At 35.0% G+C, this 17,355-nt stretch overlaps 1 protein-coding gene across 1 annotated transcript in view; it reads right to left on the bottom strand.

The window, feature by feature from the left end:
- Positions 1–17,355, bottom strand: part of SEMA3E (semaphorin 3E) — a 250,607-nt gene that overhangs the window by 11,601 nt on the left and 221,651 nt on the right. The window contains exons 14-16 of the mRNA XM_054563978.1: positions 16,445–16,611; positions 11,314–11,381; positions 9,724–9,863 (exon numbers count right to left, since the gene is read on the bottom strand). Of these exons, the coding sequence (XP_054419953.1) occupies positions 9,724–9,863; positions 11,314–11,381; positions 16,445–16,611 (375 nt within the window). The remainder of the gene's footprint in view (positions 1–9,723; positions 9,864–11,313; positions 11,382–16,444; positions 16,612–17,355) is intronic.

Below are 17,355 nucleotides of genomic sequence, written 5' to 3'. Positions count from 1 at the left end.
AACCAAGACTATTTTCAGTAAGGCTCTCGTTTAAAATGGGAGGTGAAATAAGGAGCTGCAAAAAAAAAAAAAAAAGGCTAAAAAAGTACACATCCACAGAACCAGCATTGCAAGAGATGCTAAAGGGACAACTTTAGGAAGATGAAGAAAAAGAGGGATAGAAACACAGATACAAAGAGGAAAAATGGCAATGAATAAGTACCTATCAAAGATAACCTTAAAGGTAATTGGGTTAAATTCTCCAATGAAAAGGCAATTTAGCTAACTGGATAAGAAAACTGATCCACATAATGCTGTCTACAAGAGACCCATCTCAAAACAAAATATACCTACACAGACTGAAATTGATTGAAGGGATGAAAAAAATATTCCAAACAAACATGAAAAAAAAGGTAGGGGTTGCAATACTTGTATCAGAAAAAAATAGATTCAAAAGAAGGGCCATAACTATAGACAAAGAAGGTCACTATATAATACTTAAGGGAGCAGTCCAACAAGAGTATGTAACCCTTGTAAACATATATGTACCCAGTATAGAAGCAACTAAATATATAAAGAAAATTTTAGAGGACTTCAAGAAAGATATCAACATCAACACACTGATAGTGGGGGATTATAACACCCCACTGTCAACAGTAGATAGATCTTCTAAACACAGAATCAACAAGGATATTGTGGCATTGAAGGACACTCTAGATCAAATAGACTTAATTAATATATACAGAAACTTTCACCACAAAGAAGCAAAATATACATCTTTTCAAATGCACATGGGATATTTTCAAAGATAGAGCACATTAGGACACAAAACAAGCCTTAACAAATTCAAGGAAATTGAAATCATAACAAGCATCTTCTCAGATCACAGTGGCTTGAAACTAGAAACCAACCTCAAGGAAAAAACTCAAAAACATTCCAACTCATGGAGACTGAACAGCATGCTATTAAACAATGAATGGGCCAATAATAAGATAAAAAAATCAAAAAGTTTATGGAAACAAATGTAAATGAACACACAACAGTCCAAAACCTATGGGACACAGAGAAGGCAGTTCTGAGAGGGAAGTTCATAGCAATATAGGCCTACCTAAAGAAGATTAAAAAATATCAAAGAAACAGTTTACCCCTACATCTACAAGGACTAGTGTAACAACAACCAAAGAAATACAATCATAGTCCGGGATTTTAACACCCCATTCACTTGAATGGATGTATCTTCTAGATAGAAAATCAACAAGGAGACAGTGACCTTAAATGACATACTAGCTCAAATGGATTTAATTGATATCTATGGAACTTTATATTCCAAACCAGTAGAATATACAATCTTTTCAAATGCACATGGGTTGTTTTCTAGGATAGACCACAGGTTAGGACACAAAAAAGTCTCAACAAATTTAAGAAGATTGAAATCATATCAAACATATTCTCTAACCATAATACTGTGAAACCAGAAATCAATCACAATAAGAAAACTGAAAAATACACAAAAACATGGAACACATGTTCCATGTTAACATGTTATTAAAACAAATGGAACTGCATCAAACTAAAAAGTTTTTTCACAGCAAAGGAAACCATCGACAAAATGAAAAGACAACCCATGGAATGGGAAAACATATTCACTGATACATCTGAAAAGGGGCTAATATTCCAATTCTATAAAGAACTTACAAAACTCAACACACACACAAACCCCCCCACCCCCCAAAAAAAACCAATCCAATTAAAGCATGAGCAAAAGACCCAAATACTTCTCCAAAGTATTTGGAAAGATACTTCTCCAAAGAGGATATGCAGAGAAACGGGAGTGGCTTGGAGAGGTGGCAAAATGGGTGGTCCCACATTCACATGTGGTGGATAAAAATCAGGAAGGTTCCTAGCCCGAAGCCAGAACACTCAGCAGCCCAGGGTTTCAGTGCCAGGAATATAAGTACTCAAAACTTCTGGCAGTTAAAACCAGTGGAAGTTAGGGTGGTAGAAGAAGTTGTTGGATTATCAGGAGACTTGTCTTAAAGAGGGTGCATGGGTTTAGGATTTACACAGACTTACTCTCCCTGGGATTAAGCACCAGGGCAAGAGATGGAAGGGCACAGGTGGCACACAGGGAGAAAGTGAGGAGACTGGAAACAAGGCAAGTGCTAGGAGACAGTTTTTCCCAGGCAAACCTCCAGAAGCCAGACAGCAGCATTGTCTCCTTTCCAAAGCCTCTCCCCACACAGTGCCAAAAAGCAGCGAAATGGGTGGCCCCACCCTGCGGACAACCTAAGACTCTGCCCCACACAATTTATAGGTCTGCTCTTCTACAATAGGTCATGCTACTAAGAGGGTGTCAAGGCGACTCTGCCTAATACCCCAAAAGAAAAACAAGGGGGCTGACAAATTGAGGAGACAAAGAAATATGGCCCACTTGAAAGAACAGAACTAAACTCCAGAGAATGAAACAAAACAGAGATAACCAACCTCTTAGATCCAGAGTTCAAAACACTGGTTATCAGGATGCGCAAATAACTCTCTGAGTATGGCAACAACATAAAGAAGACACAGGCAGAAATGAAGGTTACATTAAGTGAAATAAGGAAAAACCCACAGGGAATCAACAGCAGAGGGGATGAGAAACAATGATTTAGAACATGAAGAAGAAATAAGCATTCCATCATAACAGCAAGAAGAAAAAAGAATTTTAAAAAACTGGGATAAAAAAAGAAGCCCCTGGGACATCTTCAAACATACCAATGTCCCAATCATAGGGATGCCAGAAGGAAAAGAGTAAGAGCAAGAAACTGAAAACTTATTTGAAAAAATAATGAAAGAAAACTTCCTTCATTTGGTGAAGGAAATAGACATACAAGTCTAGGAAGCACAGAGAGTCCCAAACAAGTTGGACCCAAAGAGGACCACACCAAGACATATTATAATTAAAATGCCAAGGGTCAAAGATAAAGATTCTTAAAAGCAGCAAGAGAAAAGCAGACAGTTACCTACAAAGGAATTCCCATAAGACTGTCAGCTGATTTCTCAAAAGAAACTTTGGAGGCTAGAAGGGACTAGCAAGAAGTATTCAAAGTGATAGAAATCATGGGCCTACAACCTAGATTACTCTATCCAGCAAAGCTTTCATTTAAAATTGAAGGGCAGATAAAGTGCTTCCCAGACAAGGTAAAGCTTAAGAATTTCATCATCACCAAGCCATTATTACATGACATATTAAAGGGACTTAAGAAAAAGATCAAAACTATGAACATTAAAATGGCAACAAATTCACAACTGTCAACAACTGAATCTAAAATAACAAACCAAGCGAACAATCAGAACAGGAACAAAATCATAGATATGGAGATCACTTGGAGAGTTATCAACAGGGAGGTGGAAAAAGGAGAATGGGGGAATAGGTGCAAGGATTAAGACACATAAATTAGTGGGTAGAAAGTAAACAAGGGTTGTTAGGAATAGTATAGAAAATGTGAAGCCAAAGATCTTATATGCATGACCCATGGATATGAACTAAGGGGGTGTGGGGTATTATTGAAGGGAAAGTGGGTACTGGGTAGAAAGAGGCAAAGGGGGGAAAACTGGGACAACTGTAATAGCATATTCAATAAAAATATATTTATAAATCAATCGATCAACATAAAACAAGTGCTGGTGAGGATGTGGAGAAAGAGAACCCTTTTGCACTATTGGTGGGATAGGAGATTGTACAGCCACTGTGGAAAGGAGTATGGAATTACCTTAACATTAAAAATGGAACTGCCTTATAACCCAGCAATTCCACTTCTGGAAATTTATCTGAAGCAACTAGAAACACTAACTGAAAAGATTATAAGCGCTCCTATGTTCATTGCATCATCATTTATAATTGTCAAGATTTGGAAGCAGCCCAAGTGCCTGTCAATAGATGAATAGAAAAAACAGCTATGGTACACTTACACAAAGGAATAATTGCCTGTATAAAAGGAAAATTTACACTTTACAAAAGCATGGATGGACATGGAGGACATTATGGTCAAGTGAAATAAGCCCATCAGAGAAAGACAAATATTACGTGATTTCACTCATATGCGGAATCTAGCGAACAATCAGAACTAACAAACAACATAGAGACAGACTCATAGATAGAGAGCAGGCTGATGGCTCTGGGGGTGGGTGGGTGGGGGGTGTATAGGAGGTGGAAGGGTCAAGCTAAAAAAAGAAAGGGCTCATGGACATGGACAAAACTGTGGTGACCGCAGGGGGCAGAGGAGGGTGAGTGGAGGTGGAAGAGGGTATACGGGAGATAAATGGTATGGAAAATGCAATAAAATAAATGTATAAGAAAGAATGAAAAACAGTAACAGAGCAAGGTAAAAATATAAATTAAAATTTAGCCAGTCTTGGGGTAGCAGAGGTGTTAATAACACAAAAGAGGAGATGGAACCCCAAAGGCAAAGACTTGATAGCACTGATTACATAAACATGGAAAATTTCTGTAAGCTTAAAAAAAAAAGACTTTTAAAAGACATCAACAGACCAGGTAAAATATGTGCAATATACATGACACACAAAGAGAAATAGTATTGATATACATGTCTTTTTATAATAAGAAAACTATTAACATTCCATGAGAACAGGGGTAAAACACAAAATCACAATTTACTAAAAAATAAAAATAAAAAAAGACCAATAAATAAGAACTCATGTTTGGCTTCTCTAGAAAGCAAATAAATACAAATTAGATCAAGGTATTTTTAACCACCAAATTGGCAAACATTTAAAAACAGTAACATCCAAAGTGGTGGCGAGAAGGTAGAGACAAATGTATTTGAACAAAAAACAAAAATTAAAAGAAAAAAATAAAATAAAAACGGTAACATCCAGGGTTGATTACAGAGGAAGCAAATAGGTACCCTCATTCATTGTTGAGGTTGGTGTAAATTGCTACAGATTTTTTGATGAGAAAAAAAAACATACTGGTTTAGTTAATCAAATTCACATGTGGGAAATTCTCCTAGGAAACTATTTGTAGATATGAACAAAATGCACAGAGAAATAAATTGCAATATTGTTTGTAATAGCCAATGGCTTTAATCAACACAATTCCCAAAAAGGATTTGTTAAATTCCTTACTGTCCATTTACATGATGGAATATCTCATATCCATAAATAGTTATAAATAATATTTTTGCCTTTGGGAAATATTACCACTATAGTAGATGAAAAGGCACATTTAAATATGTATAATATGATTCCAACTTTGTAAAAAGAAATTTAAACACATATTCTGGCATATTGTACTACCTCCCAGAGATGATCACCTCCCTATATTCTTTGAATCATAATACTCTACCATTAATCACACAAACATCCAAACAAGGAACATGTAAATCACTTTTTATTGCTTTTCTTTTATTTCGAATATCAAATGCACTCAATTAAAATGTCTTTTCCATTCTGGCTACCACTGTTTAGTTTTGGTCAAAAATCTTTCAGTTGGCTACTGAAATACCTTCTTAAATAGTCTTCTTGACATCTTGTTTATCCACCTTTATTCTCCCCCTAACACACACATTATATTCTTAATACAATTACCAAAGTGATTGCTTTTAAAACCAAATTTGGATCATGTCATGGCTTTGCTGAAAACTACCCAAGGATTTTCTATTTAATTTAGAGCACACTAAGGCCACTTTATAAAGGTTCACAAACGCGTGCTTGAGCTTCCCTTTACCTCACCCCTTGACTCAGAGTTTACTTGTATCCCTAGTGCTCATTCCCCTCCAACCACACTGCTCTTCACCCTGATGTTCTTTGAATATATCAGGTGCGCTCCTACCTCAGGGCCTTTGTACCTTCTGCTCCCCTAGTACAAAAACTTCCCCAAACTGTCACAAGACCTATTACTTTTCCTCTTCCAAGTCATTTTCTAAATATCACTTTGTTGATGAGCTTCTTACTAAGACCTCCCATGACCATTTTTTTCCTTATAATCATCTGATACATTAAACATAATTATTATTTAGTGGTGGTGTTTTTGGTTGTCATTGTTGCTATTATCACCCTCATCTTCTCTGTTCTCCAGAATACAAATTCTATGAAAGCAGAATATATGGTAGACACTCCATGATAGATGCTCAATAAATAAGTTTTCAATGAATGCATAAAGCCAATGAATAAATAAACCCAAGAAAATGAGCTAGAGTGCTCTGAATTTTATATCTACATAGACTCAAATGATTGAGCACACCTCTTTAGAGGCAGAATTGTTCTACCAACAGGCATAGTACAGAAGTCTGAAAAGACAATTTGAGATTGGAAATACATTGATGTACATATCATACAATAGTTACTCCTAGTATTTTACAGTGGGAACTGTTTAAATTAATGGCAAGTTCTCAGACATCTAAACATGAGAATACTGCCTTTGTACCAAGGCTACAACAGTATACTCCACTAAATTCTGATGGAAAAAAATATCTATATCTGTATTATGTCTTCATCTACATCTATAACTATATCTGTGTTTATATCTATATGTCTCAAGCTGATATTAGGACCATTTTATAGAAATCAAATTCCAGAACTTCTGCTGTAATCAGTTTTCCACTTGTTCCATGTCCCAAAGCATCCAAAACTATATTAAGAATTACGATTTCAGAAGGTTGCATGGTTTGGTAGAAAGAACATAGAGACCTGTATTTGAATCTGCGTTACTAGCTGTGAGTAATCAAGAAAGCTCTGTGTCTTAATTACCTCATCTATAAACAAAATTTTAGAATAAAATGGTACATTCTACAAAATGCACATAGAAAATTCCTAGTTACTTAGACAATAACTAAATGTGAAATAGCTCAGCTTTGGAGCCAGGAATACCTGGTCCAAATCTTGGGTCTGTCTTGTTTATGAGTTATGGTTATTTTAGTTTTATGAACTATGCTTTGTTTTGAGCTATGTTTATGAGGTATGCTGATTTGTTTATGACCTATGCTTCCTTGGGTTTCTGCATTTGTAAGATGAGGATTATTATGTCTAATGTGCAGTTGTGAGATCTAAGAATAATAAGGTAAGGCACCTACCACGATTCCTGTATGCAGTAGAAGCACATTAAAAAACAGACCCATCTATCAAGTCATTTCTGTTAAGTCTTCCCTCAGAATATCACAGTAACTGGTACACATTAGGCCAAAGGAAAATGCTCCATTATGAAGTACTTATAAAGTAGGCCTTCAGTAAATATTTATGAAATTAATAAAAAGTATACAGATTATGTTTCATATAAGGTATTTAAGGAAGCAGGAAACTATAAAGTACATATTCAAGAGAATTGCAGTAATCCAGTTTAGAAATTAGATAACTGAACTGCTAGATGCTAGCTAAAGCATTTCTAAAAGTTTATTTGAACAAAAATATAGTCTGCCCAAATATGTGAATTCTGTGAAACTTCAGAGGGTTGAAATCGGATTTGCAGGCAGATACTCCAGATTCAAAAATTTAAGTTCAATAAAAGGAAAGTGCACATATGACAGTCAATTTTTACAAAGCCTGTGTTCTGACTGCAAGTAAATGACTTCTTGTGGCTTCTGGGCCTTGATGGCCATAGCCAGGGTCCTCCAAAGAGCATATCCATATGAGGTAAGGACTGGACTAGGTGAACTTAAATATCCTTTACCATGGTCAAGACCTGATAATAAAATAATTATCTTAGCTGCCTCATAGTAACTATAATAAATGCAAAATGGTCTCTAAATAAAGCTCTGACCTTTAAATTAAAACTCTAAAAAGTACTCTAAACAGACTTCTAAAGTTTTAAAAGGCACATATGAAAGTTATTCTGGCTGTGTACACAGCATAAACATTCAGCTTCTGTTAAAGTCAACAATTTTGTTTTATTTGCCATTGTGAATAAAATCTATTTATCATCTATCTATCTATCTGTCAATCTATCACTATGTCTATAAAAATTAAGCATTGTCTTAATTTCTTATGACAAAACTTTCAGTGAAAAGAGAACATTCAAAATTTTAAATATAAGTAAATACATCAGTCAGGGATATTTAAGTAAAGTTTAAAATAGGGACTAAAATTTGGGTAAAGAGCCAGTAATTATATCAACAATGTGAGAAAGAAGCTTAAACAAGAACATTGGGATGGATGCAGCATGTCAAAATTCTTTGGTGAAGATTTCCAAATAAGACAATTTATGCTGAGCTCCAAATTAGAAACAGAACAGTCTGACTGAGAAAACTACTGATGAAAGAATTACTTCTCTGTCCTCTGAAGTCATTCAACTGGAGGAGGTCGTCTCTTGCCAAGTGAGTTACAATGGAATTTAAAAAATAATTTCATCTCAGATTTGTGGAATAGAAAATCTGTTAGTGCTAAACCAACAATTTATTTCAGTATACGATAACATTTTGGAAATGTGTTTATTCTTATGACATCATAAAATTTAGGAGAATTCTCCTTTCCCGATTGCCTTTCAATATTATTTCTAAGAGCCTTTGTTAAGCCGAGAGGCCTTACTCTCCGAAAGCTATTCCAAGAACTTGGGATTTACAAATTTAATCATCTTTCAGAATGTACTGTATAATTTTGGACCAAAATCATGTTGGATTTATAGTTTCACAATAGGCTAGAGGGAAAGCATAAAAAGTCAAAGTGCTCTATATTTAGAATCAGTAATTTAGGCTTCCAATGATTCATGTTTGGTCTCCAGCGCCAAAATGAGGTGAAAACGTCATTCACTCACTCTATCCATTATGCACTTATTAGCTCTCCCTTGTGTCCTAAGGCAAGTCTCCAGACTTTCCCTCCCTTATTCAACTTACAACCTTCTCATTACCAAGGACAATTATATGTCATTAATATAAGCAAATTTTCTTCTACTTTCTATGTTTATAATTTCACCTCTGTGGAAATTGAGTTAAAAGCCTACATCAACATCCACAGAGCTTGATCTGCTTTCCCTAAAGGCTTTGTGCCCCTGACCTCTTCCTCTGTGCAACCGACTCCCCGTGCAACACTCACCTTCCTTCACCCAGTATCGGCCTCCAGACCCTCCTCTATGTATGTATTAAATGCTGCCTATCCTTTTGTGAAAGTTGCCTGATTTGTTCTTTTATTATTTAAATGATTATAGAAATATAATCTCCATCACTAAAGCTGCTTTAAGAAACAAAAGGGTGAATGCCTTTCTTTTGCTTCCCGTGGGCAAGAGGGGAAGCCCTGTGTCCGTCTCCTACCTGATATAACAAGTTTATCAAATATTGTTTAATATTGCTGCTACTGTTTTTTAGTCTGATTATTCATATGTCTTATATACATGTGTTAATGACATTTCACTTTGCTATTTTTCTGGAACATTGCCTTGGGCAGTAAAATTTAAGACTATCATTTTGAAAAGATGATGCTGCAATCATGGAGCTCTAAGTACCTCCTGAATAAAAGTCCAGTTTCCAGGATCTAAATTATATATGTGTGTATATATATGTGTATATATGTATACACACACATGCACACACATATTTATATGTAATTTACTTATAGTATATATAAATATAGATGTATATAAAATCTATGTATATATGTATTTAAAATCTTTATATAAATCACACATAATAAACCTACCTTTTAATGTCATGTATAGTGTAAAACTGTTCCTTTTTAAGCGCCCAAATAAACAATCATCTATTCCTAATTGCATACTATATGAAAGAACAATGGTGTGAATGCGCAGCTATGAATTACCTCCTCTTTTCTTGCGTCACGTCCTTTCTGTACAAACCAGATGACTTTTGCTTGCAAAGAGCGTGGCGTGCATTCCAGCAGTGTGCTGTTGTTCTCTATGCCGTATACCAGTTGCTCTTCAGTCATATCCAAAACATCTCCTACAATATGAATGTTGACATCAACCTTGAGACTTTGATTTTATTCATAGATAATATTTTATAAGATTATTCAGATCCTTGCAGCAAAGTGATAACTTTTATTACTTACTGCTAATTTTGATGCAAGGTAATTTAAAGGAGTTGTTTTTTTTTTGTTTTTATGATTTATGACATACCAAAATCTCAACATTAAAAAGATACAGCAGGCTATGGGGTGGGACAGAAGGAAGTAACTGGGCCTTTGGTTTCAAAGGATAAGACAATCAGGACACTAAAGGTTGCATCAGTGTTAAACTAGTCATCAGTGTTAAATTTATGTGAAATCTGTGGCAAGTGCTCATCCAAATAGGCAAGAGAAGATGAGCACCAAATATTCAAGTGAGGAATGTGACTAAATTCACAGTTAAAACAGAAAGAGAAAGCAGAAATCAAGGTGATATGGAACTCCATAGACACAAGTGTGAGTGATATCTTGACAAAGGATTGCTTATGCAAGTACTGGGCTCCTGCAATAAGAGAAGAGTACGAAACTGAACTAAGGGTTTTGTGAACCAGAGCTTCTTGATTATAAACTGTATCTTGGATCATAAAGGCTCTCACTGAACTTGAACCCACATTTGCATAGAGACGAGTGTACCTAACCACAGTGGGGAATAAAAGCAAGTGGATTTTCTGTTGTTTTAACCAAGGTCAAATTCAATAACTTGACCCCAGGATTTTTTCCCCTCTGCTTGTGTCCTCACCTTTAAAACTGACTCCTAAGTTTCCCTAAGATTAAGACCCTGCCTTTCTTTAGCTTATGTTCTCAGAGGCGTCTGTCCTGCACCAAATCCTGAGTCAGCCCAGGGTCGAGCAAACTACCACTGCACCACAATTTCTGGAACTGTGTATAAACACCGCTGCTCTCCCAGTCATGGTGCCCCTTCCTCCTGCTCTTCCTGGTGAAACTGGTGACGCTAAGGGAGCATTCGCCAACCACCATGATTGCTGTAAAGAGCCACAACACTGTTCCTTCCTACCACTGTTCCTCAAGACCACATCCGCATAATGCAACTTAATGCAAGTGAGATCGGTCTTGATAAAAGTTCTTAAGTTATGTAACGAGGTAATGATATTCTTAATGTTGAGATGGAAAGGTAAGTCCTACAAATCACTGTGGCATCAGCCACCTAAAATATGCAGCATTGCTGTTCTAGGATTCCTTGATTTTAAAGTCTAATAGTGAAGGTTGGTGTTAGAATATAAAACTTAATTTCCTAAGTAAGTAAAAATTATATGCCAAATCCACAACATTTTAACTACATGGAAGAAAAAAAAAAGAATACTTTCAGTAATGCTGTATTTGTACATATCAATCACAACGAAAACAAGGACTCTTTTTAAGAAGTTTGCAGTTTTTCTTCAATGAATACTCTAAGTAACCCATAGCAATCAATTTTCTATGGATTACCGACAAACTGCTGTCCAAAGCATTGCTGAGCCGCATTTCCGTGCCGAACGTCTTGTCTGCGGAACCGCCTGAAAGAAAGTAAATGCATTTAGATGCTCAGATTTCAATTTTCCAGACTTTAAAATATAGCCAACTGCATTAAAGATTCAAGTAGTATTCTGCTGCTGAAAAAAATCGATCAGTCATACAAAACAAGGATAAAATCGAAGTTTTATTGCTTTCAGTACTTCCATTGAATTCAATGGATAAGATCTTTCTAAAACTGTCCTTTAAATGTTCACATAAGTTTGAATTCTGGATATTTAAACAATAACTTAAGAAATTTCCCTTTCATTTAACATTTAGTTCAATCAGAAGTCTGATTTGAAGAGAGTGTCCTCAGTGGTAAGGCACATGTGCAGAGAAAGGCAGTGGAATTTGAGGCAAAAATACATAAAACTCCTCTATAATAAAGTGCATGTAAAAAAAGATACTTGGATTCAAATATTTTGTTTTATAGCCATTATGAGAAATTAGGACAAACACAGTTGCTAATCAAAAAAATAAATGAATAACCTATTTAACTTACTCTTTTATTTGACTATCATATGTAGCAATTATATGCCTCTATTTAATGTAGTGGTGTGTTATACATTTTTAACAGGATATCTTGCAAGGCACTCTATTAAAGTCAGGATCACTTCTAGTATATTTTCATATTTTACAGATTGTTCAGATATATAGTTGAAAAATAAGATTTTTTATTAAAAAAGAATTTCATAATGTATATCTTGTTTTAAAATTTCTGAGGAAATAAACAATGGAAATTATCATTATTGGTACTGGAATTTTAAAATAAAAACCTTTAGCATATTAATTCAGATCAGACATAAAAATAGAAGTATTACATAAAGGCAGAAAATACCACTTGTTTCTCTAAATCATGGCATTTCTTCAAGATTGTGGGAGAAACAGAAGGCAAAGCAGAAGTTTTACCATAGGGTGAGATGGTGAGGTTTCCTAAGTGACAATGAGAAGCTTCGACCATATGCAATGATAAAATTTGGAAAAGAGAACCAGATTCAAATCCCAATACCACCATTCCCATGCTATACATTCTAGGCATATTTTTTCCATTTCCCGGTTCTTTGTGTCCTCCTTTTTAAAATAAAATTGGTCTGACACCTAAAATCTATTCCAGTTTCATTTTTTTTTCCATTCTAGGTCCCCTTCAATGCCTCAACATAATGATAATGGAACATTATTTCAAAATATGGAGTTCATTCTCACATATGAGTTCAGATATTAGTTAAAGACTCAATTCTTAACAATTAAGTATTTTCTTATATTGAAAGCTAGGGCAGATGAACACTTCCAAACAATTTTTAGGATTATGACTTATGTATAAGAGTATTTTTTAAAAATAATGATTGTCGTTTAGAATATTTTACCTACAGACCTGAGATTTTACAAAGTTAAGATTAAATCTACCATATAGGTCATTCTGTTGAGCTGAATTGAAAATAGAACTTGAACGAAAGAGTAAAGAGCAAAAGTAAATAGTTTTATCCTATATTAATTTATACTAACATGTACAGCTGTCATACAACTGGTGGCAGCTCTAAATGAGACTTAAACTACTTTGGTTAAACCTTCACTGCACTGAGTACTTCCTTGGTATTGGGAATCCAAAGTGTTTTGAGCAATGATGAGTAATAGAGCAGGGGTAAATCACTGAAATGGGAAATAGTTTCCACTTTGCAGAAAGGTCGTGTCATGTATATTATATGAGTGATGTAAGACTAAAGGGAACTACAACCAGATAATTCTAGGTAAGTAATGTGAATAATAACCATGCAAAAATTTGTTTTAAATTACTGGAACCATGCATTTACAGAGAAAGAAATCACATCCTTCAAGCCTTCGTTCATTTAAAAACTTTTTCTTACTTATTGATTAGAGAGAGGAAAGAGCGGGGAGAGAGAGACAGAAGGAAAGAAAGAGATTGATTTGTTAATTCCACTTATTTACGCATTGATTGTTTGCTTATTGTGTATGCCCTGACAGGAGATTGAATCGGCAACCTTGACTCATTGGGGACACTCTGCTCCAACCAACTGAGCTACCCAGCCAGGGATTGTTCATTTTATACTCTCCTAGTACAGCTGTCCTTTATTTCAGCATTTATTTATTTATTTATTTATTTATTTATTTTTATTGTTCAGATACATTTGTCTCCATTTTCCTGCCACCACTTTCCTTGCCTCACACACCCCCACCTCCCTCCCTCAATCCTTCCCCACTTCGGCCTTGTCCATGAGTCCTTTATACATGTTGCTTGATTTGACCCTTCCCCCTCTTTTCCCCATTACACCCCCTCTTTCCCTCCCTCTTGTTATTGTCGGTTTGTTTTTTCTTTCAATGTTGCTGGTTATATTTTTCTTGCTTGTTTGTTTTGTTGATTAGGTTCCACTTATAGGTGAGATCATATGGTATTTGACTTTCACCGCCTGGCTTATTTCCCTATTAAAAAGAAATGCAAATACTTAGGAGTTTCAGAAAGGTTATCCAAATTTGCCTTTAATTCTTAAGGTTGTCAATTGTTCTTATATCTCTTGCCTTTTAGAAACTCTTTTACGAGAATGCTGGAAATAGACAAATTATAAGAGTAAGGAGAAGAAAAAGACCTAGCTCTATAAATTATAGTATATTTCAGGAGACTATTTTAAACAAGTGTTTTTTTATTGTGAATTAATGATTTTCCTCTGTTGATGTATTTTCACCCTATGAACAGGAAAGTATTTATTTTAATGACCAGTTTTTAATTTGTACTGCTAGTCAGGTCTGAAGCAAAATGATCTGCTATAAAAGCAAACTATGTTCCCTTCATGTACTGGAACTTATGCAAAAAGTTCTCCTCCAGGGGTGAGTGATGGTTAAAAGAATCTGACACCACTGAAAGATCTCCATTACATGTTACCAAACAGAACTAATTTATTCATGAGCATGGCTCCTGGTCCTGACTCCAGCATTTCATGCCTTCCTGTCTACAACTTTGCCTCTTCACTTAGCTTTTTCTAAATAACTTTTTTGTCCACCCCTTTTAAAACATAGTACCACGCTTTTGGTTGTACACACTTACAAGATGTACCATATACCAAGAAATACTTAGTAATGGAAACTGCTCAGTTAAAATTCATCATCACTATTAAATGTCTAATAAAAAAAACCCTGTTATTCACAAGTGTTTGATGGAAGGCTTGTAAACACTTTTTTATTGTTGCTAATAACAGTACAATAATTAGCTTTCCACCTTCAGATCTTGCTACTTCACTCCTAACCTATGGAACTACAAACTTTTTCCTGATTCTATGACTTTCTACAATTAGTTCCCTTTAACTGGAATTGCTTTCTTTTTTTAAATTAATTTATTTACTTTTTAAATACATTTGTCTCTGCCTTCCCCCCACCTCTTTCCCTTGCCCCCTCCCACCTTCCCTCCCTCAGCTCTTCCCCTTTGGTTTTGTCCATGAGTCCTTGCTATATGTTCCTTGACTTTCCCCTTCCCTTCCCTTTCCCTGCCCCCCCCTTCCCTCTTGTCTCTGTTGATTTCTTTTCCTTTCAGTGTTGCTGGTCATATTTTCCTTGCTTCTTTGCATTGTTGGTTAGGTTCCGCTTATAGGTGAGATCATATGGTACTTGTCTTTTGCCCCCTGGCTTATTTCGCTTAGCATGATGCTCTATATCACTATCTTTAAGATTGAGTACAAAGGTTGTTTTTTTTGAGAAATAAATAATATATTAAGCATATTGCACTTAGTCCAGTACCTGAAACCCAGTAATGAGCTACGTATTTACAATTTCATTTTCCACTTTATATCCTTATTTCCTGTAGACAAGGGGCTGTGATTGTTTCTCTAATAACCCTTACATATAAAACAGTAATTTCCTTAATGGGTGAATAAGCCATTAAATAATATATTTGAATAACAATGGCTACATTCTATAAGAATTGTTTTCAAATATCAACAAGCATTTGTACATAATGAATTAATTTGCTCAATGCTTTAATACAGTTGGGAAATTATTGAGTCCATAAATGTCTTGTGAAAGCATATTTTCACTCTCCACTAAATATATCCTTTCTTTGCTCATTGAGATGTTAATTTAGCTAAGGTCAAATTATGAGAAATTTTGAATTAGTGACTAAGTTTTTTAAAAAACTGGGATTCTACTATATATGTGAACCTATTAAAAAACAGCTATATTAAATTGGGTTAAATTAAATTTTGAAAAAAGTTGAAAGATAAGTAACCCAAAGTGAAAGGGTAAGAATAATTGAAGTTTACAAAATTTGCTTTTCAGCAAGGAAATTGTGTGTAGTTCCATGATTTGCTTTTTATTATTTTTCGTCAGTTTATTAAGAGAAAAAAATAAGTGCTTTTTCTAAGTTAAATACAAATATTTCCCCCCAAAGAATTTCATATGGCTTGAGTAAAGAATACTTTTTCTTCAAAATACTTGCTACACTTCAAGATATCCTGTTCAAAGAATCATGAGATTTATCTTCTCTAACAAGTGGCAATGACCTTGCTGAACTGTAGACATTAGAGTTTGGAGGTCTTTAAGTACCTTTCATTTGTGTTGAATTAAATCACATGTTTCATTAATTATACAGGTCATGTATTTGCCTAGGAGTTAAAATATTCACTTTTGAAATGAAATAAATGAAGACCAGCTGGTCGAGAGGACATGGGGCAAATGCAGGATGTATTTTAGAATTTATTTATTTATTTTCAAGTCTTTGAATTCCTCATGTGTGGTGGCTTGCAATTTCCACATTTTAAGTTATCTAAACTGGTTTCATGTCTTGCAGCAAAAGTTTCAGGAGGGAGAAGAGTAGATTCAAACCTGGATAGAAAAATAAAAATCCAGCAGCATGCTCAGCTCCTGTCTCTATACAATAATTGATGGGAGTTATTTTCTGGAAAAAATTAAGTTTTCAAAGCTTACATTATGCAAAAAATATGACTATAATAATTAATTTAAATAAAATAACATGGTTATTTTCATGGAATGGTTGCAGAATGAAAAAGAAAAAGTGCTAGCATTCCTCTAAACAGGGTAAATATTCCATCAAGGACTGTCTCACCTTTTTGCATGAGTGCCTGTAGGGTAATACCGGGAACAGGATATGCCATCCCAGGCACAGTAAGGGTCTCGAGCCAGGCAGCAGTCAGCACAAGCACTTCCATACATGTCACACTGATGGAATCTGACTTGGGCCACGGCAGAAGCAGATCCAATATACAGCTGTTGCTATAGACATCAAAGAAGAGAGAGGCCACTAGCAGAAATGGACAGAACTCTCACTGAGCTCTTACACTTAGATTTTCACATTTATATACAATTACCTCCTTGAATATTCACCTAAATGACTGTAGTTACTCAGGCTAGATAATGGAACATTGATACTTTAATTTCTCTAAGATTATGAAATACCTTTATAAACTTGGATGCATGAGTAACAAAATTGCTAGGGTGACTTGAAAAGTTCTCAAGTAGTTGACTATTATTCATTTTCTAAGTAGAAAGAATAAGCTAAGTATTATTCATCAGCTAACACTGTAGGTCTTTTAAAAAGATCTACAGAAATGTTCTGAAAGAGATTAAATAATAAAATAGTCTATTTTTGCATTTTAAAAATTGCGATATAATTGACACGCAATTAGTTTCAGGTATACAATGTAATGATTTGATAGCTATACATATTGCAAATTGATTGTCATAAAAAGTCTAGTTAATGTCCCTCACCACACACAGGTACAAATTCTGTATTCTTGTGATGAAAATTTTAAGATCTACTCCCTTAGCAACTTTCAAATATTTAGCACAGTATTAACTATAACCACCATGCTGTATATTACATCTCCAGGACATACATATTTTATAGTGGAAGTTCGCACCTTTGGATTACCTTCACTCATTTTGCTCACACCGCCCCAAGCCTTTGCAACCACCAATCTGTTTCCTCTGTTCCCTGAACCTATAAGCTCTTTTTTT

Source organism: Pteronotus mesoamericanus, unplaced genomic scaffold (genome assembly GCF_021234165.1).
Source record: "Pteronotus mesoamericanus isolate MK-2021 breed Mesoamerican mustached bat unplaced genomic scaffold, CSHL_Meso_final scaffold_85, whole genome shotgun sequence".
NCBI lineage: Eukaryota > Metazoa > Chordata > Mammalia > Chiroptera > Mormoopidae > Pteronotus > Pteronotus mesoamericanus.
Note: the sequence above shows the minus strand (reverse complement) of the source record. Positions and strands in the feature narration are given on the sequence as shown.